This window comes from Cydia pomonella, chromosome 27 (assembly GCF_033807575.1).
Source record: "Cydia pomonella isolate Wapato2018A chromosome 27, ilCydPomo1, whole genome shotgun sequence".
Classification (NCBI taxonomy): Eukaryota; Metazoa; Arthropoda; class Insecta; order Lepidoptera; family Tortricidae; genus Cydia; species Cydia pomonella.
The window spans coordinates 9033122-9057126 of NC_084729.1; the positions used below are offsets into that span (position 1 = coordinate 9033122).

The 24005-nt window shown below is 37.2% G+C and overlaps 2 protein-coding genes across 3 annotated transcripts in view; one reads left to right on the top strand and one right to left on the bottom strand.

Moving 5' to 3' along the window:
• Nucleotides 1-72: 72 nt before the first annotated feature.
• Nucleotides 73-8890, top strand: LOC133532521 (zinc finger protein 271-like). 2 transcript variants are annotated; one of them, XM_061871240.1, is made up of 3 exons: nucleotides 73-262; nucleotides 4024-4864; nucleotides 6787-8890. In XM_061871240.1, the coding sequence occupies exons 2-3, from the start codon at nucleotides 4048-4050 to the stop codon at nucleotides 8667-8669; spliced, it is 2700 nt and encodes an 899-aa protein (XP_061727224.1). In that variant the 5' UTR covers nucleotides 73-262; nucleotides 4024-4047; the 3' UTR covers nucleotides 8670-8890. The 2 variants fall into 2 exon arrangements, with proteins under 2 accessions (XP_061727224.1, XP_061727223.1); XM_061871239.1 differs by lacking the exon at nucleotides 73-262 and adding an exon at nucleotides 1065-1251.
• A 1680-nt stretch (nucleotides 8891-10570) lies between these two features.
• LOC133532552 (zinc finger protein ZFP2-like) overlaps nucleotides 10571-24005 on the bottom strand; it is a 36719-nt gene continuing 23284 nt past the window's right edge. Inside the window, exons 8-12 of the mRNA XM_061871280.1 lie at nucleotides 23366-23462; nucleotides 20409-20597; nucleotides 17533-17634; nucleotides 14655-14753; nucleotides 10571-13494 (exon numbers count right to left, since the gene is read on the bottom strand). Of these exons, the coding sequence (XP_061727264.1) occupies nucleotides 13342-13494; nucleotides 14655-14753; nucleotides 17533-17634; nucleotides 20409-20597; nucleotides 23366-23462 (640 nt within the window). The 3' untranslated portion in view covers nucleotides 10571-13341. The remainder of the gene's footprint in view (nucleotides 13495-14654; nucleotides 14754-17532; nucleotides 17635-20408; nucleotides 20598-23365; nucleotides 23463-24005) is intronic.

A 24005-nucleotide genomic window follows, 5' to 3' on the forward strand; every position in this document is an offset into this window, starting at 1 on the left:
CCACCGACGTAGTATTAAAAAAAAATCTGAGGTAATGTCTCCATGGTTTCTGAACGCCCTCTGTTTAATATCAAGTGTCAAAGTCAAAATAATAAAACTTGTTGTTTTAATAGGTTAACAATGCTTTTACCACTATAATATCAATATCATTGTGTTTAAAATGTACCGGGTCTCATATCGAGTATTTCGACGAATACAATATGTGCGAACTTCAGTAGATAATCGACAACGACAACATTGAGGACGGCTGCATTTGTCTTTGGCAAGTAGTTACTGCAATTTTAACATAATACACACGTGAACTGCGATACTAAATGTTTGTGTGTATGGAGGAGGCCGTCTGCTGTAACAGTTAGGGAAAGTACAATGAAACAACCCATATTATTATTATTATTATTATTTTATTTGATACACTAGCAGCTCTTGGAGCTGATGCGTGACGCGTGTATATCTTGTGTTTATTTAGCATTTTCTAATGTCCTAAATTGTATATCTAGTCTGTTTTTTAATGAGTTCACATGCACTAACAACATTGTCTGGTTTGGGGTGGTGATATGCTAACTCAAAGAGGACTAATTTATTTTCAACAAGCCTACCCTTATTACAAGAATTCCTAATCTGCCTACTTAAACAACATCTGCCATTGTACTTAAAAACACATGATGAAATGCATTTCAAAGCACCAGCACAGAGTAATTAACAGACCCGTTATCAGTGGTGAAGAAATATTGAAAATACTAGGGCTGGCACTACACATAAATATTTACACGCGTATAATTTGATATAGGTACCTAATATTTGATGAAAACAATATACCTACTTATTTCATTCATCTTACTAATATAAAGAGGAAAGATTTGTTTGTTTGTTTGCATTGAATAGCCTCCGAAACTACTGGACCAATTTGAAAAATTCTTTCATCATTGGAAAGCTACACTATCCCCAGTGAACATAGGCTATATTATATTTAAAAAATAAATGTTGAATACCCGTGCGGAGCCGGGGGCTGCTAGTAAATATATATAATGTGAAGCCAATTGCCTTAAAAAAAGGTTTCATTTGGTTGTTGAACTCTATAATAATACTTAGGTACTAAATTGACATTTATTTGTCAAAATATGTCTGATGTCATATACTTACTTAATTTTTTGTAAAATTTGAACTTCCTGGATAATTGTGCTGAATTCTCTCAGTTTATAATGGAGCTAATGGCAAAACTGGAAATAAACCGAATGCGATGCGGAAAAAATGGTTTGTAATTTTAGTAAAACTGTGCAATAGACGATATTTTTTCTCCAATAGTTAATGATAATTTTTTTATCCTACAGATGTAACTATGAGTGAAATATAATAAGTAAAACTGGGAATCATAAATCTTGAAACTCATTTATTACCTATTTCCTGTATATATGTGTATTTTTACATTTCGTGATATAGATACAGATTCGGTGACAGTGCAATAATAAACCAAAAATAATGTGTTTCATCTTAAATTGTTTTAAGCGACATTTATACCAGTATGTCAAATGTACACGAATTAAATGAATATTGTGTGACAGCCCTATGATTCTATTTCAATAAATTTTCACCACTGATAACGGGGTCTGGTAATCAATAGTACTACTATACAGAAATGACATTTTCTACACAACTGAAGTTTGACAGCGATTCAGGGACGAACCATGCTGTTCCTTTCTAATGTATGGCATTATCCCGTTCGGCTATTTAGGGTTGTCAAAATTCAAGTCATTATCTTATCTGTGGTTGTGCACGCATAGGGACATCAAGTGGTGCCCACCCTAATAATTGCTGAGCTGGACAGAGCTGAGAATGACCAAATGGAGGAGTGTCACCTCACTGGCACCAGTTCCACAAGTTTTTTTCAAAATTTAATCAGTATCAGAAATTACGGAACATTGAACCCTGTCATTTTGAAATTAAGTTTAAAAATCATTGTTTATAGGGTGGTCAATTTGCCATACAAAATCGATGTTTGCCCAGTAAGAGTTACAGTTAGCAGTTTAAAAAAATCATACTTCCACATAGCAAAATTAAACTTGCTGAATATGATTAACCTTTTGAATGACAAGAACATCTAAAGGGGTTATTCCCAATAGTTACCACCTACTTGGTTTGGTGGTAACTAGTGAGTTTTTTTTTTCCAGTAGTTACCACCAAAATTTTGGTTAGCGTTCAATACTAATAAAAATAGTATAAGTGCTTTAATCAATAATTAATTAAAAGTCGAATTAATTATAAGTTAATTCGTTATTCGTTTAATTATAAGTCGATTACTGTTTCAGTAAATTGCCTTAAAAGTGCTAAAAAAATTGGTCTTTGATTTGTTTGTTCAATCGTATACGTAATTGTGACGCTTACGCCATTATCAACGATGCTCCTTTATAAATACAACGCTGCGCTACGTAGTGTGACGTTAGCGCCCTTGACAAAAGATCCAGTAGATAACGTCACAATTTATTCAATTTACAATTAATAAGATAAATGCTCTCATGCTCTTGAGGTTGATGGCAAAAAGGAAAAAAAACATATAATATAATAATTAATATAATGTAATAATTCCAAATCCGCAAATCTCAAATGTGAAAGGTTTTCACCGTTAATAGATAGTCCACATTTCTCCCAGTTTAAGTGGCCTGATAATACTCTCATCATCAAGTGAGGAATTACAAAAAATGCTGAATGACCTGGTTAGAGAAAGTGGGAAGGTGGGATTGGCTATGAACACACTAAAGACCAAGGCTATGACTAACGACAAGCAAGAACCTATTCTCATCAATAATAACCCAATTGAATACGTCAATGAGTATATCTATTTAGGCCAGATAATCTCCCCAGTAGATCTAACCTCAAAAGAAATAGATAGACGTATTGGAAATGCTTGGAAGACATATTGGAGCCTAAGGGAAATAATGAAAAATAAAGATATCAATGTAACTATCAAGCGGAAACTCTTTAATACCAGCATACTTCCTATACTCACTTACGGTTGCCAAACCTGGGCTCTCACTAAAACACACATTAGAAAGCTAGAAACCTGCCAAAACTCCATGGAGAGAAGTATGCTGGGAAAAAGACTATCGGATAAAATAAGAATACAATCCATAAAGAAGCTCACCAAAACAAAAGATGTCACAAAAACAATAAAAAAGTTAAAATGGAAATGGTCAGGCCATACAATAAGAGGCAAAGAAAAATGGTCGAAAACGATAATGAACTGGTTCACAGGCCATAAGAAAAGGAAAAGAGGTAGACCATTTAGAAGATGGGTGGACGACATCAAAGCCATAGCAGGAAACACATGGACGAGAGTTGCCAAGGATAGAGAGGAATGGAGAAGGTTGGAGGAGGCCTTTTGCCAATAAATGGCACACAGACAGGAAAAAATATGCAAGAAATGTAGAAAATTGAAAATTTACTTTACTGTCTGAAATAAAGGATTTATACATTTATACATTATACAATAATTCCAAATAAAACAAATTAACCAAGTTGGTGGTAACTAGTGGGACTTTTTTTTCCAGTAGTTACCAGTGGTAAAAGGTTACCACTGGTAACAACTTGGTGGTAACTAGTGGGAATAACCCATCTAAAGGCGTCGTAAGTAGTAATGCTCACAGCGCCATGGGCAACTATAAGGCTGGTCATATGCACGATGCACGCGACGAGCGGGGCGATGGGCGGCGCGGTACGCGGCTACCACTGTCCAGAACAGATTCATTGAAGTCCATTCATGTTCTAATATTTTTTTTGAATTTTTAAAGACTTTTTAAAGTTAATGTTGTGTGTACAGGGTGTCATGGTCTGACATGTATTTTATTGTATAACATCTTGATTTATTATGTACATGACTTTACAACGAATAAATGGTTTGCCGCGACCCTGGGTTTTATTTTGTGGGACCCCATTGGTTGTTTTAGCCTACAAGTCATCCATGTCCCGCCCAGTCCAACAGAATAAATGAATACTATAACTTCTTTTTGTCACATTCTACTTCCATTTCAGGTGGCCAGTTTTCACCAGTGTGATATGAACATGTCACTTGACGCAATACATGTAAAAATGGAGATTGAGGAGGACTATGTGAAAAAGCAGCCTACTGAAGGGTTTGCAGAGGACTTCGAAAAGGAGTTCAATGGAAAAGATATTGAAAGTTCAAAGGAGGAAGAAATAGTGGAGGTGAAAGATGAAGAAAAATGTCCAAATGAGGAGCTCACAACAGTCAAAGAGGTAGTAGAGAACATTAAAAAGGAAGATAGTGTAATGGAAGTGGTTAATGATAGTTCAAGGGAGAAAGATAAAGTGGAGGTAAAAGATAAGGAACAATGTCCAAATGAGGAGCTCACAACTGTCAAAGAGGTAGTAGAGAACATTAAAAAGGAAGATAGTGTAATGGAAGTGGTCAATGATAGTTCAAGGGAGGAAGATAAAGTGGAGGTAAAAGATAAGGAACAATGTCCAAATGAGGAGCTCACAACTGTCAAAGAGGTAGTAGAGAACATTAAAAAGGAAGATAGTGAGGAAGTGCTTAATGAAAGATCAAGAGCTGTAGAGGCAGAAGATGAGTGTTCAAATGAGGAGTCTGAAGCAGTAAAACAGTTAGTGAATGACATAAAAAAGGAGTATGGTCTAAAAGAAGTGCCTAACGAAAGTGCAAGGGATTTAGAAAATAAGAAGAACTGTGCAAATAAGGAGCGGTTTGTAAAAGAGCAGACAGACGGAATTGCAGACTCGTGGGATTTATATGAAGATGTGCTCCGAGCTTTGATGGACCCGGAGAATTTGGTGAAGGAAGAGATTGAGCCAGAATCCATGCTCCAGGCTATGATGGTCTCTGCTGTTCAAGGTCAGTTGTCAAACAGCGTGTATTTTTAACCCTTTAATTCGCAATGTAGGTTCACATAACATTCGATCCACTTTTGGTATTTTTTCCCAACTAGTTTCATTATGACAATCAAGCTTCAAGGAGACTTGAACCTACCAATCTGGTTTATTTTTGCGGACTACGAGTATCATATTCACTGCCACAAGTAGGAAGTTCGCAACGAGTGGCAATAAATTTCGAATTACCTTTTCGCACGTATACTATACAATGTTTTACAGTACATATTTTTCATTTAAATTTTCGCCATAGGCACGTATAGTGCGAGTTACCGCACTAGGGCGGTAAAGTACCACCATATGTAAAAAAAAGCTGTGTCTAAATCGAAGTCGTTCGACGTTAATAGATAACCTCGAATGACTTTATTATTACTGTTTCACAATGTCCAAGTAAAGTCCTGAATAAGCTACTTGCCACTTATCTGACGAATAAAGTCATCGTTGGCGTTTCACAATCTTCTGATAAGCTTAACTGGTAGATAAAGTGCTAAGTTTTGCGGGAAGTTATATCTGGCAGTTAGTTTATTTGTTAATTAGCTATCTAATACTTTACTTCGACATTGTGAAACAGGCCCTAAGCAAAATTTTACTCTATATCAAAATAATATTTGTTGCAACTTCACAGAAAATAGTACATTACGATACAAGTGCGAAAAATAGGAAATTCGAAACGAGTGGCGATAAATTAAAACACGACCGAAGGGAGTGTTTTAAATCGACACGAGTTGCGAATTACCTATTCGCACATGTATCGTACAACGTTTTACAGTACATATGGCCCTTTAAATGTTCGACACAGTAACGTAATATGCTACTTCTCGCACTAGTGCTATAAAGTAGCCCCATATGTACTGTAAAGTTCTTTCTAGATCTAGAGTATGATGTTACGTAGACTGGACTAGAGTATAGAATATGTCGTCGTGACAAAAATAAACGAAATACAAGATTTTTCGGTAGTATATTGACCATGTCATGCAAATTTAATTCTTAAAACATGATAGAAACTAGAAGCAGTGATAAAAACAATATAATTAACTAGATCTCACTTGTCGCTTAAAACTTTCAACACAGCGCCATCAGATATCCAAAAATAAGTATATTTACAACTTGCAATGTTCGGGTCAAATCTTGCAAGCTGAAATAGACCCACTTCCCGTTATTCAGGTGAGCTGGCGCACAAGTTACACTAGTCTAAACACGATGTACGTCGAACTAAGTTGCTTTAGTTCCAAATGATAATTCGGGCGGCGGGCAATTATTCTTTAGAACTAAGCTTATGCTCATTACAGAAGGTCTTGTTTGGACTCGTGTAACTTGTGAAATGTTTTAACTAGGGCTATCATTTTGATGTCATCTGTTAGCTGATATCCTGTACTGTCTTTTAAGAATAAAAAAAGTACAAGTCAACGACCTTGTTTTCGATAAAAAAGATAAAATGTGAAAAAAGAAGTAAATTTTTGAAGACAATTATTATCTTCCATATTAATTCTTGAGTATTTGTGGAAAATTCTCTGTAACATTTATGCTTGAAATTTATGCCCTAATTCATCAGCTATCGAATGATTAATATTTTTTTAATGTGCGATAGGTAAATGGACAGATAATGGTACATTAAACAAGTGCAGTCGTGTTTGGAGCCATAAAACTTATAAAGGGGTGCATTTTTAAAATGATTGAGAAAAATATCGGTATGGGGGGTGATTTGTCGATTAAATTCATCGTACTATACGTGGTTAACGGCTCCAATATACGTGCACAAACACATTGTATAATATTTATTTAGTCACCTGTTGAAAGTTAAAGTACAGTCAGCGATAAAAGCTTATATAAAAATGTATTTTTATTACAAAAAAGTTATATTCAAATTTTTATACATTTTTTTTCAAGATTGCTGCAACAGGGCTTGCTCGGTGCGTCTGGAGCGCCTCATCGTGAACGAAAGGCGGCGCATGTGCCGCGTCGGGCGCCGCGTGTACAAGCTCGGCCCACCCGTCTATACTTCAAATGTAGGCAACTACCAGCTGCGACATACCAGGCCAAAACACTATTCCGACACATACAAACTACCTACCACTTTCAAGCGACCTAAACTCAACAAAATGTTAAATATTGCCGTAAAGTATGAATGCAATGACTGTGGCAAGGGTTTCAAAAGTAAGTCTGTTTTAACAAAACATATGAACGCTCACTCGCAATATATACGTAATTCAGAAGGAAAATTTGTCTGTGATTTCTGCGGCTCTTTATTCGAAAGTAAGTTACTTGTGTTAGACCATGAGAAAAATGAACACGGCGTTGTCAGTTTCATGTGTTCGGAATGTGAGTTTACGTCAGAAAACAAGAAAACTTTGCAAGCCCATTTAAATAGACACTCGGTAAATGGGGTTTTTCATTGCCGGAAATGTAGTTACAAAACTTCACGTATAGCCAGTTTCCGTTTACATCAAAAAATACACGGTAGTGAGAAACCTTACGCATGTGACAAATGCGATTTTAAATGCAGATGGAAACATACTTTGCATAAACACCGGGTCGTGCACACGAATGAGAAACCATATAGCTGCAACATTTGTAACTACAAGGGTAAAAGAAAAGCAGACTTAAAAGGTCATCGTATTATACACACCGGTGAGAAACGATTTGAATGTAGCGATTGTGCGTATAAATCTTTTACAAAGAGTGACTTACGTAAACATGTTATGACCCACACTGGAGTGAAGCCCTATGAATGCAGCCACTGCGACTATAAGGCTAGTCGCAAGTCAGTCTTGCGACTTCACCTAATGGTACACTCCAGCGATAAGCCTCTTAACTGTAAAAAATGTAACTACAAGTGTAAAAGGAAAACAAACTTACTACAACACGAATTGACGCACTTAAATAAAAATCCCTTTAAATGTAGTCACTGTGATTTCACGTGCAGGCAGAAATCTAAATTAAAAATACACGAGATGAAACACTCCGGTGACAAACCATTTGAATGTAGCCTTTGTAACTACAAAGGTTATCGGAAACAAGATTTACAAGTTCACGGAAGAAACCACAAGAATGATAAAGACGTAAAGCTCTTTAAATGTAGCTACTGCGATTACGTGACTACTACAAAAAGTTCCTTTCAATATCACGAAATGAGGCACACTGGTGAAAAACCATTTAAATGCAAAATTTGCGACTACAGATGCAGCAGGAAAGCGGGTATCAAAGAACATCAGAAAGTACATTCAGACGAAAAGCCTTTCAAGTGTACGTATTGTGCTTATGCGTCTAAAGTGAAGAAGTCTTTGAGAATCCACCTAATGATACACACGGGTAAAAAACCTTATGAATGCGACTTTTGCGGTTACAAGAGTGCTATACGAACAGATATGGATAGACATCTGCTGGTGCACACTGGGGAGAAACCCTTTCAGTGTAGTTTCTGTGAGTTCAGGTGTACGCGCAAAACTCATTTGAAAAGTCACGAAATGAGACACACTGGCGAGAAGCCTTATCAATGTGCCCTGTGTGAATTTAGATGTCGGCACATATCAGGTCTCCGAACTCATGTTTTGCAACACACGGGAGAGAAAGCCTTCCGATGCAACGAGTGCGGGCACAAAACTCGCTGGAAAATGGACTTGCAAATTCATATGAGGATACACAACGGGGAGAAACCGTACGAATGTGGCATATGTGGCTATAGGGCGAAAAGGGCGGCAGACGTGAACATTCATATGAAGACACACAATACATATGACAATGAAGAGGATCCTTTAGAAGGCGTAGAGTAACAAAAACTAACAGTAATTTAAAAAAAATGTACTTGTATTTTTATTATTTGATAAAATGATAAATTAACGTTGTTTTAAAGGCATTATGTCATTGAGACTGTCACTTTTTATCAGTTTTTTTGGACGTACAGTACCGGCCAATAATATATATATATATATATATATATTTACCTTTGTGTGTCTCTGTATGAACATGTATAGAGTAAACAATATAGGTGTAACTGGTTGTTTATTTTGTAACGCTTTCGCCGCCAACAACTCTAACTCTAAATATTTATTTTCTTTTTTTTATTGTGGAACGTACCACATTATAATCTCTACATTGTATATACAGATGTCAATCTTAATGAAAAAACCAACGATGATCAACTCTGGTCAACGTGTGACTCGAACCCATATCTTTGGAGATCACGTTGGGGGGGGGGGGGGGGGGGGTTATAAGGAGACCTCCTAGCGTTTGTCCCGTGTACTGTGACGGGGTCCGCTTTCCTACTTTTCTCCTTCCACTTCGCTCTATCCCGGACGTCGTTTTCCGCTAACCCACAGGCGTTTAAATCTTTGGCGATGACATGGCGCCAACGCTGCCTTGGTTTGCCCCTCTTGTTTGGGCCTGGTTAGGCAAAGCTAAGAGCTTTGTTGCCTACGTATTCTGGCGGCCTTCTTTTGACATGCCCAAACAACTTCAGCCGACTTTCTTGGAGCTTATCGGCGACGTCTCTCACTCCCAGGCTACCACAGATGTGTTCGTCGAACCCTATTAATCCTGGAGACTCCTGACATCCACCTCAGCATCGTCATTTCTGCCACATGGATGGCTTGGACATGTCGCTGGGTCACTGGCCATATTTCGCTGCCATAAGTAAGAACCGGTCTTATGATGAACGAAACTAAGTAAAAATATCTATTTAGGTTTTGATGTATTAAAAAAATAGAAAAACAATATTCGCTACTATATTCGCTACCCGTTCTACTTCGCGTTATATTTTTTTCATTACGAAAATTATATACTAAAACCTATTCTATATAGTTAAGGCGAACTAACCTAACCTCTTTTTTTAAACTTCAAGACCGACTAAGGAATGTCGAGATCCGATGCACCAAGGTGCGAGACGTGGGTGAGGTCATTAGCAAGCTAAAATAGAATTAGGCGGGTCCACACAGAGCGAGCGAGCGAGCACGTACGTGCTAGGCAATTTCCTCACGCACAAACCACGAGTCACGTCTACGACTCTGCCGAGGCGGCGCATGCGTTTTCCTCGCCCGAGACACGTCTACACTGGCCGTTTTGTGCGTGAGGAAATTGCCTCGCGCGTATGCTCGCTCTGTGTGCACCCGGCTATTGGGCAGGAGATGTTGCCAGCAAGTTGCCAGGCAGAGTGATGGCAGGTGGACCAAAATGTTGACAGATTGATGGCCCCTTTCGGATGAAAGAAGCGCCTTGCGTCCGTTGGCTCGTTGGGTGGATAGGCCGAGGCAGGTCTACACTGGCCGGTTTGTGCGTGAGGAAATTGCCTCGCGCGTATGCTCGCTCTGTGTGGACCCGGCTGATGACATTCGAAAAATCGCGGGATACTTCTGGATGCGACTAGCTCAGGACCGGGATAAGTGGCGTACATGAAGAGAGGCCTATTCTCAGCAATGGGCGAATGAAGGCTAAAATGATGATGATGAACCTGACCTCTATCATTATGAATTTGCTATGCTGCAACTGGGTTTGGGGATCGCTTAAAGGGTTAAACATTACGTTTATTTACATTAGCTGAGCCACTTTCCCTTTCAATTAGTTTCTAAGCATTATTGTGTACTTTTATTATGTACTTATGTTTAAACTTTTTGAATAAACGTCTTTATTATTATTATTATTTCCCACCACAATGAAAAAGCATCTATGTATAGGTATTTATGTATTTCATTTTATTTGTATACATTACAACAGTACAATTATACTTTATATACATAATTTCTCATTAATTTAAAGTGCCATATGTACTGTAAAACGTACGATACACGTGCGAATAGGTAATTTGCAACTCGTGTCGATTTAAAGCACACCCTTCGTAAGAGTCAGAATGGCGGGTGTACCTAAATAAAATTAAATGAAAACCATACCATATTTTTGTACCTAATTTGTACTATTTAGTACCTCGTTTAAAAAAAATTGTACCTCACGGTACGTAAAGTTATGATCAAAAAACAGGTCACCCGCCATCCTGACAGTCAGAATGGCGGGTGTACTTTATTACGCTATGTTCCCGTGGTTATTGATAAATTCTATAAAAGCCAAATGTTTGTACCTTCATATTCAATTATAATACGAGTCATTTTATTTTTGGTTTCCAAGTTTTACTCATTTTATATTTTGCTTGCTATTACAATTTTGCAGGCGTTATAATTTTTCAAATTATCGATTTAATTTTTAAGAAATAACGCTAAGGTACAATTATTTTTTTACGCCAGGATTTAGTACCTTTAATGTTTAATCTGTTAAGTTCAAATAACTCAGTAAATCATGTCTTAAAAAAGGCTAGGCGCTAATTCAAAGAAATCTTCCTAAGAAAAATCATTTTTAAGACACGATTTTCTGAGCTATTAGAACTTAACAGATTAAACATTAAAGGTACTAAATCCTGGCGTAATAAAAATAATTGTACCTTAGCGTTAAAAAAGGCTAGGCGCTAATTCAAAGAAATCTTCCTAAGAAAAATCATTTTTAAGACATGATTTTCTGAGTTATTTGAACTTAACAGATTAAATATTCAAACAATCCTGGCGAAATAAAAATAATTGTACCTTATCGTTTTTTCTTAAAAATGTAATCGATAACTTGAAAAATTATAACGCCTGCAACATTGTAATAGCAAGCAAAATATAAAATGAGTAAAACTTGGAAAGCACAAATAAAATGACTCGTATTATAATTGAATATGAAGGTACAAAAATTTGGCTTTTATAGAATTTATCAATAACCACGGGAACATAGCGTAATAAAGTACACCCGCCATTCTGACTGTCAGGATGGCGGGTGACCTGTTTTTTGATCATAACTTTACGTACCGTGAGGTACAATTTTTTTTAAACGAGGTACTAAATAGTACAAATTAGGTACAAAAATATGGTATGCTTTTCATTTCATTTTATTTAGGTACACCCGCCATTCAGACTCTCACCACCCTTCGTGTTTTAATTTCTCACCACTCGTTGCGAATTTCCCACTTTTCGCACTTGTATCGTAGGTATGCACTATTTTCACAAGTCAGTAACAATGACATTATTACAATTTGATACATTTTCACCGATTATTTGTTACGAATAAATGACATGATGCATCATGGCGGTGTGTTTACTGTTTGTGCTAGTGTCGCCCCCTACGTAGAGTCTTGCCACATTTGATTTTTTTTTATGGTAGAGTAGGCAAACGAGCAGACGGATAACCTGACGGTAAGCGATTACCGCCGCCCATGGACACCTGCAACACCAGAGGGGTCGTAAGTGCGTTGCCGGCCTTTAAGATGGGAGTACGCTCTTTTCTTGAAGGTTTGAAGGTCGTATCGGTCCGGAAATACCGAAGGCGACATTTCATTCCACAGTTTTAGTTGCGTGTCCAATATAATAATATCCTTAGGATGTTGTTAAGGCTGCCGAGGCACTGTAGTGCGTCAGGCATGTTCGCTGAGGCGCGAACTGACGACTTTTATGCCATCAGGCGAAAAAGAGTGGCCTCATTGCTACGACGCGTGCGCGGCAGCACTAACAGCATGCTGAGGGCGTTAGGCGAGCGCCTCGACTGCCCGCTAATTGGGTACTGGATAGGAGTAGTTATTGGTAGGTCTAAATAGATATATAGGTTACTAACATAGTGTTAAGGCTAAAATGGTACTAACAAAATATGGATCGCTTTGTGATCTGAAATAAAGAAATTTTAATTTTTTAATTTTAATTTTAATTTAACAAATTTAACACAAATCAGTGAAATAAGGATCAAAGTTCTAAAAGTTTTAATAATGTGTCGAAAGATTGCAGTAAATTTACTGTGGCTACAAAATTTTCTTCGATAATCCACCTCTATTTCAAATTCTCTTTGCTTATAGTTATAGGCGTAATAATCCTATGAACATCATCTTTGTATTCCGCATGTTTATGATTTAAATGTAGATGCCAGAGTCACAATCGGTTAATTGTAGAATACTTCACAAGTATCAAGACTGTTTAATACTGTTTTCTGTGTTGTCATATACGGATTTTAAAAATCAACTTTTTATCGATCGCTGCAGAGTTAGCTTGGTCTAACAATAGCATTTTATTTATTTATTTATAACACAAACAGTCACATATACAAATGGATTTAATTATGTTTCATTTTTGCATTCATTTTTGTTTCATTATTATCGGAAAAGTTGTAATATATATATATATATTTACTATTATCTGGTAGGTATTAGGAAAACCGGAAAGTTACATTTCTCGTAAAATAGGTTATCATATAGGGTCCGCCATCTTGTGGTCTAAATAGGAAACATAAACTGCAGATTGAAACTTCACGCCAAAGCAAGCTGCCGTTCCCGTACGTTTTCTTGTGCAATGTCTGCCATCTAGTGGGCTACATTGGAAGCTTAACCTTGACATTTACTTCGCGCCAATAAACAGGAGGCTCCGGTGCTGCCCCCTACGTTCCCTATAGGCACGGTTTGGCTTCCTTCTTGTTCCGCTTGCGCGGCGGCGGCTTGACCTTGAGATGTACGTATTTAACGTGCGTGTACAGTGAGCCGGACTGCAGGAACGCCTTGCCGCAGTAACTGCACATGTGTGTACGCTTCCCCGTGTGGATCTGTGGACAAAATAGTATATTATTAAGGAAAGAGCAATTCGTGGATGAGTTTCGATTTTGAGCTGAGTCCGACAAAGAAGTCGAATCCACGAATTGCTGTTCCTGCCGAGGTATATATAGTGCTTTTCTCAAAACATGGCCCGAGAGGCCGAGATACATTGTTCGAATTGAAACATTTTATTTGTTTCACAAGTATAAATAAAAACAATAGATATCTCCTTAAATTTTTCTATCAAGTGCGAGCGTAAGACTTTAACTCTCATTTCTGACCTTTGTGTTGCTTAAATGCCATGAGTCCTATAGACATTTGATCCACAGGAAAATCAACATCGATTGACATTATTTACAAAAATTGCGCCCCTTGGTAATGAGTATGAAGGAAATTTGAAAATGGCTGCCCTCCTGTATTATCACGTAAAATGCACGATAACTGACATCGTTCAGACTTCGAGCAACACTGAAGCATTAAAATATCATTGTGATGGCTGAGATACACGTCATACTCGTGAACGGGTGCTGTTTGTGGAGACCGGTCCGTTTATAAACTTTATTTTTGAGTATAATTACAGTGAGACACCTCATTCGGTTCTCGTATGTTTTTTATACTAATGAATGTTTTAATAGGGTTGTTTCCATCTACAAATCTCAGGGCAGAATATTGTATCCCAATAAATTCTTTTGGATTATAAGAACATGTTAAACTACTTTTAGGGGACCTGTAATGACTATATTTTTGTAAATATTAAATTTCAAATATCTTTTGGCACACGTCACGTGAATAAACTCGAAACGTCATTGAAGATTCGGATGACGTCACAACTCTCGGATTGACACTGTTGACAGTTAGGCGATAAACAACAAATGAAAAATGTCAGTTGACAGTTCGTATCTTCTGCGTGTGTATGTAGTTATGTGTCAAACCGTAAACTGTGACGTCACACAATTTTCAAAGAGCATTTTGGGCGCGAAAGCATCTGTCAAAATATATTTTGTTAAATTAACATATTTAAAGCCGTTTTTAGTATAAAAGTTGAATTTTAGGGCAACTTTTAGTTAATATAGAACGTAATACAAGCGTTTCGAAATATTGGAAACAACCCTATTATACGGAATTTTGACCCTTAGAGTCTCTATACATCTCTAATGATAATGTTACTCACCAGCTTGTGCACGTAGACGGAGGACTGGTGCAGGAAGGTCTTGGGGCACTCCGAGCAGCGCCACTTGCGGATGCGGCGGTGCACGCAGTCGCTGTGGTTCTGATCAAATTTTGTCAAAAATTTCATTTAAATAATAAATAAATTCATTTATTTCGACCTTAAAACTTAGGATCATATCACATTTAAATTATTATATTAAAACGTCAGATTAAAGTTTAACTTAAACTAAATTAAATTAAGTTAAATATACTAATATTTTAACCTAGTCTAGAGAGGCTTGGACACCAGTACGTGAATCATATGACAGTGATTCAGGCACTGGCAGTCAAATCTCTCCGCAAACATTTAAGAGCCAGGTACTTATTTTAGAAAAAAAATGTTAAATTGATAGATTTAGTCGTTGAAATTGTACATGTTTTGTTTGGTAATCTAAATAACATAGTATAGGTTTCTATTAGCACGTCTTCTTTTTTAATAATAAGGTCGCAAGCGTGCGTCCCCGGTAATGTGACGAGAAGGGGCAGTTTTTAAAAATTCATCAAAAAATTATGGTGGTAATCATTTCGATACGCTGTGGTCAACTATAAAAAAATTGACCAATCACGTGGCGCCGCTTCCATAGAACGGGGGACGGGTGGGCGGGGGCTCGCATGTTTATGTCTTTTGTTATAGATTTTTGTCTACTGCTCACCAAATTTCAAAATTATTATTAATATTAAAAAGAATATTATTATAGATGACTCGTAGAAAATGTATTGCATACATTAGTGATATAATCAAACTTTTCAATCTCGTACCTTAGTAAGTAAGTAAGTAAATATTCTTTACAGTACATATGGGGCTACTTTATAGCACTAGTGCGAGAAGTAGCATATTACGTTACTGTGTCGAACATTTAAAGGGCCATATGTACTGTAAAACGTTGTACGATACATGTGCGAATAGGTAATTCGCAACTCGTGTCGATTTAAAACACTCCCTTCGGTCGTGTTTTAATTTATCGCCACTCATTTCGAATTTCCTATTTTTCGCACTTGTATCGTAATGTATGTTGTTGTATGTTGTATGTTGTGTTGTATTCTATCATTTGACAAAACACATCAGCAGAAGGAGATCTCCAGGAGAATTCAGCTGGGTTGGGCGGCATTTAATAAATTAGCGGACATCCTGAGACCTGCTAACATTCCACAATGCCTGAAAACTCGCCTCTTCAATCAATGTGTCCTGCCCACCATGACCTACGGTGCCGAGACATGGACACTCACCAAGGAGGCTGTGCATAAAATCTGTGTAGCACAGAGAGCCATGGAGCGCGCCATGCTCGGTATCAAGCTTCAAGATCGAGTAAGGAATGTCGAGATCCGTCGTCGCACCAAGGTGCTAGACGTGGGTTGCGTCATTACCAACCTAAAATGGAGTTGGGCGGGACATGTTGCTAGGCAGAGTGATGGCAGGTGGACTAAAATGTTAACGGAATGGTGGCCGCTTTCGGACGAAAGAAGCCCCTGGCGTCCGTTGGCTCGTTGGGTGGACGACATTCGGAAAATTGCGGGACACTTCTGGATGCGATTAGCTCAGGATCGGGACAAGTGGCGTACTGGAAGAGAGGCCTATGCTCAGCAGTGGGCGATAAAAGGCTAATATGAATGAATGATCGTAATGTACTATTATTGCACCACAAATAAGACAAATTTAAAAAACAGATTTACAATGTAAAGAAAGGTAGCAACAGGCGGTCTTATCGCTGTAAGCGATCTCTTCCAGACAACCTTAGGGTAGCAGGATATAAAGAACAGTAAGTTTTTAGAACAGGTAGTGCACGAATGAATTAGAGGAATAGGAAAATTACACATACATCAAGCAGACAGTACATACAGTACATTTACAATTTAAATAAACATATAAATATAACAATACATACCTATATTAAAATAAATAAATATTAGATACATATCTAAATATACATACATACATAATATAACACAGCAGCACATTAAGAAAGAGAAACTTTTGAAACTTTGAGACAAGTAATGATTTTTCAGTAGGGTTTTAAAGCTTTGAAGAGTTTTCGCACACCTAATAGCTAAGGGCAGGGCGTACCTTACTTAGGCAACTCAGCAAGCTTCGTTGCCTAAACACGGTACTCGACTGAAAAGCTCTCTATTATATCACTATTGTATAAAATACTATTTCTATAGGAACGCGGCGGCACGTGATTGGTCAATTTTTTTATAGTTGACTACAGCGTATCGATATGAATATTGTAGTTGAATTGGGAGCCGATCATGGAAAATACGCAATTATAGTATGGTATACGTAATCTTAATTCAACAATTACAGTCGACGAGTAGAAAAATACATTTAGTACAGTCAAGTGTAAAAATATGGGTGTACACATCTTACTCAAAAATATGTCCCATAGCATCTTATTCCAGTGTAATAAGAGCGTAGTACCATATTTATGAGACGATTCTCTCGATACATATTTTTTCAGCTGACTGTACATGACACAATATATGAACAAATTTATGTCAAAAAAAAAGTAAATAAATAATAATAAAAATAATTGTTTATTCAGTTCAAAAATTACTTGTAACAAATACCTGTGTTAAGAGGCACCGCTCTTCCTTAATTAGTAATTAAACAACATTTTTTTTATTAAAATAGAAATTAAAAGATATAAAATTAACACATCAGAGAATAACAAAAGTAATTTACTTATTGTTTAATTTAACCTAATGAGAAGATGGACTTGCAAGTCCACATGAGTGTGTGTGTGTGTGTGTGTGTGTGTGTGTGTGTGTGTGTGTGTGTGCGTGCGTGTGCGCGCGTGTGTGCGCGTGTGTGTGTGTGTGTGTGTGTAAGGATTAATAAGTACCCGTAGCTGCCAGGCGTACAAGTACGCTTTGGGGCACTGCGAGCATTTGAACGGCCGGTCGCCCGTGTGGTCCAGCTGGTGCGTTTTCAGCACGGACATACACTGGAACAAATCAGTGGCGTTTTATTTATTTATTTAAAAAAATTATTGCACAAAATATATACAACAATGTACAAATGGCGGACTTACTGCCAAATGGCATTCTCTACCAGTCAACCATAGGGCCAAACAGAACCTAGAATTGGTGCAGAGAAAAACATTGAATGAATAAAAAAAGGAAACCATACTTATGAACTACATAAATAAATAATAAAAATATATAAACTACCACATGTAACATACTATAATAGTATTTTACAGTACACATGGTGCTACTTTACCGCACTAGTGCGAAAATTAGTATATTACGTTACTGTGTCGAACATTTAAATGGCCATATGTACTGTAAGACGTTGTACGATACACGTGCGAATATATCTGTCTCACTAATGGACGCGGCTCCTAAAACTTGTGCGATAAGGACAACGCCAGGTCAGGCGAAAAATTTTACGTAAAAATCTCAAAAAACGATGTTTCGTACTCGACTGTTTCCTCTTCCAAAACTTAACCAAATGTAACGAAATTTTGAGATATAAATGGTAATGAAATTATATGTGTCGGACTGTTTTGATTTTAAGGCTAATTGATGTCAGTTTTGAATAACATGATTCTCTTTGCGGCCTAGTAAATTAGGCCTAGGGATTGCAAACCGGATCCGGCCGGATTTTGGCCATAACCCGGCCGGATCCGGCCGGACCGGATCCGGTTTGGTATAGGGATATTAAAGTTAATTAAATAACATATTTTTCTAGTTTTTTGCGTTTTTCCTCAATCTATAATTTGAAGTTAATAAATAACTTCTTAACAATAAAATAGAACTTAGTAGTAAAAAGTGTGACACTGTCAATATCACTTTAAAAACAAAATATGAAATCGGTCATTTATTATATTTAACCATTCACAAGTGCTCAAATTTTCGTTTACAATTATAAATTAGATTAGTTTCTAAAGCCCGGTAATGGGATGTGGGGTGGGAATTGGAACTCCTTGAAAGGACAAGTTTTCGTAACTGTTCTTGGATCGAATTCTTTGTAACGTTGACATCCATTCTAGTAAGAAAATAAGCCAAAATGATATTAAATTTGCCCTCATTTTTTGCCCGAGAAAGTAGTTGACTGTATGATTTAAAAAATTGAACTTTTTCTTAATTTACAGAAAATTATATTGGTCAAATTATAGGGAATGGAACGCGACACGACGATCTCATGCAAAAAATAATAGAGTGTAGGATTTAAATCCATCGCGGAAAGGGACTCCCTCAGAAAAGTTACATGGATCAAATAAAGAATTGGCTAGACGTAGAGTAGCATGTACCAGGAGATGAAAGAAATTGCATAAGATTGGTTGAAATTGTAAATACAAAAGATTCTCTCTCAAATTTGAATAGAAAATAAACAATATTTTATCATATATATGTATATAATATACATAAAATCCGAGTAAACTAAAGATCATCAATGTTATTATATATTCATTCACACATGTAACACATATTGATTAGCCCAACTCTAGTCGATTGAGTACCGCCGACTTAATCCTGCTCATTTGTTTACTTTTAATCTCCTATCATTTCATTATGACACAACATTAACCTTCTCTGTAGCATAAATTACAAATGCCTTCCATGGCATCTCCATCCTTTCATTTTTCCTTCTATTACAGTATTTATGTAATCGTCATATCGTGCCACCAACATGAAAGGCATCTTCTGTTCCCAGTCATCGTCATAATAAATATATTTTTATTTATCTAAATTTAAACTTTTTTCATTCGTTTTATGCTCTGTTCAACTTCATACCTCTCATCCGTCGCCTTTTCCTCATCTAAAACGCAGAGTGCGTGCTGTATTTAGGCGTTTTTTTATTTTACCGGATCCGGTCCGGATCCGGTGATTTTTACCGGATCCGGTAGCTCCTGAAAAGTGCCGGATCCGGCCGGATTACCGGATCCGCCGGACCGGATTGCAATCCCTAATTAGGCCGTTTTTGCGAATATTTAAAGTGCCTAGTGCACTTTAAATATTATTAATTTATTATTGCTTATTGCACTTATTGCACTATTAATTTATTATTGCTTATTGTACTTATTGCTTATTGCACTAGCGCCCAAAAATATCAAAAAGCAAAACAGTTGAAAAAATCATTGCTCTAGCTTAAAACCACGGAGGAAACAATCGAGTACGATTGTATGGAGAAATGTATGGTTTACAACACTTGGTAAACGTGTATGTAAACATACCTTTTAGTTAAGTCCGTTTATTTTAAGTATGTTTTAGTCAGAGCGTTTGAGGAAGTAAGTGTTCATCTCAATAATATATGTAACAACGGGTTGCACTCCGGGAGTGCCGGCAGAAGTGAAAACTTGAATATTAACGTTGTGCATTTTTGATATTTTTGAATGGTTAGAGAATTTTTTTGCACGAATTGCTTTAATTATCAGTATAAAAGTTCTATCATTTATGTGGTAAAATACAATATTCATTTATTGCGCTATCGTACACACACATGACAATTTAAATTAAAAATTTAACACTTCTCAACTATTATAATTATTTAACATTAAAAAGTTTATCTCTCAGAAAAATCAACTTCCATCCATAATTTCAACGACTACGTCACGTGTCCGTCTTACGAATTTTCAATCTGACGAATCTGTCAGTCACGTGACCTGTCGCGAGTTTAACATTTTTTTCCCCATCACAAAAAGTGCACAGCGCCGCTAAAGAAGTTGTCACTTCAAAAAAAATTACCACTCCTGTTGCCTCTCAATTGACTCACCGTGAAGGATTTCCCGCAGACCTCGCAAACGTTTTTCTTCTCTCTAGGCTGAGTTCCTTTGGGCTTGTCCCCCCTCTTTCTCTGCAGGCGCGCGTAGTACTGCTGCCGCCCTGAGCCGGGCTTGATGTTCAGGTGGAGGCGGTCGATGTGCACAGACAGAGACATCTTTGATAGGAAAGATTTGTTGCACTGGAATCGTTCAATTAAATATGAAATACTAACATTAATAAATAGTTAAATTTTATGTGGTAAGAGAGGTTTAGACTTGCAAAATCTTGCATGCAATGTTCATAACATTACCTTTTGAATGCAGTTTACCGTAGTAATCGGCAATGTAACGGAAAGTTTTTGCTATTAGAAGTATAAAAACAAATTTATTTATTTTCAGAAAATATTTTTTTTTTTATATATACTACGTCGGTGGCAAACAAGCATACGGCCCGCCTGATGGTAAGCAGTCTCCGTAGCCTATGTACGCCTGCAACTCCAGAGGAGTTACATGCGCGTTGCCGACCCTAAACCCCCCCCCCCCCCCCCCCCCCCCCCTCGTTGAGCTCTGGCAACCTTACTCACCGGCAGGAACACAACACTATGAGTAGGGTCTAGTGTTATTTGGCTGCTGTTTTCTGTAAGGTGGAGGTACTTCCCCAGTTGGGCTCTGCTCTAGATCTGGAATGACATCCACTGGCTGTGCCCTACCACACAAAGCGAGATGACATGACATTCACAATGCCCATACCTCTCTTTTGGACGTAGTTTAAGGACGTACCCGGGTCCGAGTTTTTATTTCAAATAGAAACACTATTATATAAATTATAAACTGAAATAAATGTCATATACTAAGAAAAAGTGACCAAGACCTCCAGTTCATAAGTCAGTAATTTTTTTGACTTTATAAGTTCTTGCTAGTGTAGCCTCGCTTCAGATTCAATAATTGCCGCACGCCGGTGAGCGGTAACCGGTAGTGGGCGGAAGTTGCTTTGGGAGTTTTATTCAAAATAGTTACTCTTAAATGTGTGCGATGCTAACTGTACAATAGGGAAACTATATCTAAAAAATTAGGTGACGAAATATAATTGATAATAATTTTAATTATTATCAGGACGCTTTGACAGATTATTCGTATAAAGATACAAGCAAATCTCGTCCTTATTTACGGCAAGCGATAAAGTGTGAGGTTTTGCCGGCCGTGGACACAATTCAGCTTCCATGAACGTGAACTGTCGAGCGACTTAGCGCTCTTAAAATATATCCATACTACAACTACTGAAACATGAGTTAATATATATGCAAAAGTAACTCTGTCAATCTGACTGTTACCTCTTCACGCTTAAATCGCTGAACTGATTTAAATGCAATTCGGCATGTGTAATGTACTGTATTTACCTCAGTAAATCATATGATATAATGTATGTATGTAACGGTTCGGCAACGCTTCATCAATCGTGGGACGACCTCGCTACTCGGCGGTCTAACATCAACTGACTGTAACTGTCAGTGTCGTCACCATGACGTAAGCGCTCGAAACGTCAATACACTACAGTATGGATATAGTTTGATGCCCGAAGCAGAATGCAGACGAAGTCGCGGGCAGAATATTGGTCTGGTCTGTCATTGCCTTTTAGTTCGTGTAGCTACCGTTGGCGCTTGTTGCGTATGCAGCTGTAATGTTCAGCCAAGGTATGGTTGGACCGGACCGATACAGTGTTATGTTTACGATGCTTGATATAAAAATAATCTTTACTTAATTTAGTCGTTGTCTTTTATCTATTTTTCAATTTGTTCTGTCTATATTATTTTATGTCTTTTTCCTTCTTGTCTGTTACCTTTCGTGATTTTTCTCACTTGATGGTCTCATCGGAAGATCAGCGCTGGAAGCCACCAGCAACATGCTGAGATGAGGCCATTTCGTGGCACTTTATATTTCCTTTGTTTTTGTTATATCATGAAATTTAATGTGTCTTGTTTGTGTCTACGAATAAAAATTATTCTATTCTATTCTAATATTATATCAACACAACTCACAACAACCAAAACTCACTAATTACGAAAAAAAAAGTTTTTTTTAGCCTAATTGAGTGCCCCACAGCTGGGCAAAGACCTCTCTCTCTACGTAACTCCCGATTTTGTGTTTCCTGGGGCCAGTTATAAAGGAAGGTGTCAACAAAAAATAACTAAGCAAAAATCAACCTTGTTTCGGTAGTATTACGGATGTGGTAGTAATTTGTGAGTTTTACTTGTCACCTGGCGAAATGTAAAAGTATTTATGTTAATTCAATCTTTAATCGCTGAACCGATAACAAATATATTTGGTATAGATATAGTTCGACTCCCGAAGAACGTAGGATAACTTTGATGCCAGAAATCATCACTTAAAGACTTATGACATTAGTTAATTTAAAATTATATATTAATCGTATTTTATTATTTTTAATTCTTGATTTTTATTCTTTATACTTGACATGTTTCCTTTAAGTTAGTTAATATTTTAGTAATATGTTAATTTAAAGTTTGTACGTTAATTTTGATCATTATGTTTCAAAGCTTTCATAAGCCCATGAAAAAGGGTGAAAAGGTCCACCAGAATTTTTTATGAAAGTGGTATATAAAAGTGCTCATTAAACACTTGTAATAATTTACGGATTGAAGACCTAGTGGCTGAACCTAACATCATGGGAGAAAGTAAAGCCAACAGACTCCGTTGGTTGGGCCACCTTGAGAGAATGGACGAAGATCGGAACGTAAAAAGAGCGTACCTGGGTCTCCTAGCAGGAGGACGTCCTATCGAACGCCCCAGGTATCGCTGGAGCGTCATGGTGGAGGCGGACCTGCGCGAACTTCGAGTCAACGATTGGCGAGAAGTCGCACAGGACCGAGAAAAGTGGCGTCTTGTGTCTTGGGTCGCTGAGCCAACGGAGTAAGTAATAATTTACGGTAGTAAACTAAATAAAACTTACCGCGTCGCATGTGAACAGTTCGACGCCGTGTATTTCGTGCTTGTGTTGTATCAGGCCATCCTCCGTCTTGAACAGCGCGCCGCACTGCTGGCACGCGCTGTAACGTATACGTTTTTTTTATTGTATAAGTCGATCAGGTTTCAGGTCAGGCCTATATGGGATTCATTGAATTAAGGGGCTCCCGTTTTCATCGACTTTTGAAAAGTCTTGAGTCGTTACTCCTACATTTGCACTATAGATAGAATTATAAGACAAACGGCTATTGGTTTTTTAATCTTTTATCTCCATTATTGTCCGCCGGATTTTGAAAGAAATTAATTCTTTTTTTTAATGATTTTTATAAACATTGTCTAATCAAACACTATTTTCGTTACTGGATTGCTATGAAGGATCTTACATCTACGAAATCTACATATTTGGTTTCGTCTTTGACGTCTTTAAAAATTTCTCAGAGATTTTAATTTTAAATTAGTTAACAAAAAAGTTATGGCTAGGAAACCAGTTTTATGGCCTAAAATTGTTCAACTTTGATGCCAAATATCTCGAAGATAATGAACTTTGAAATAAATATGGGACACTATACTGCTTATAGTCATTGCTGTTAATATGCTACAAAAAGCATTAGAAAACTAAGGGATTC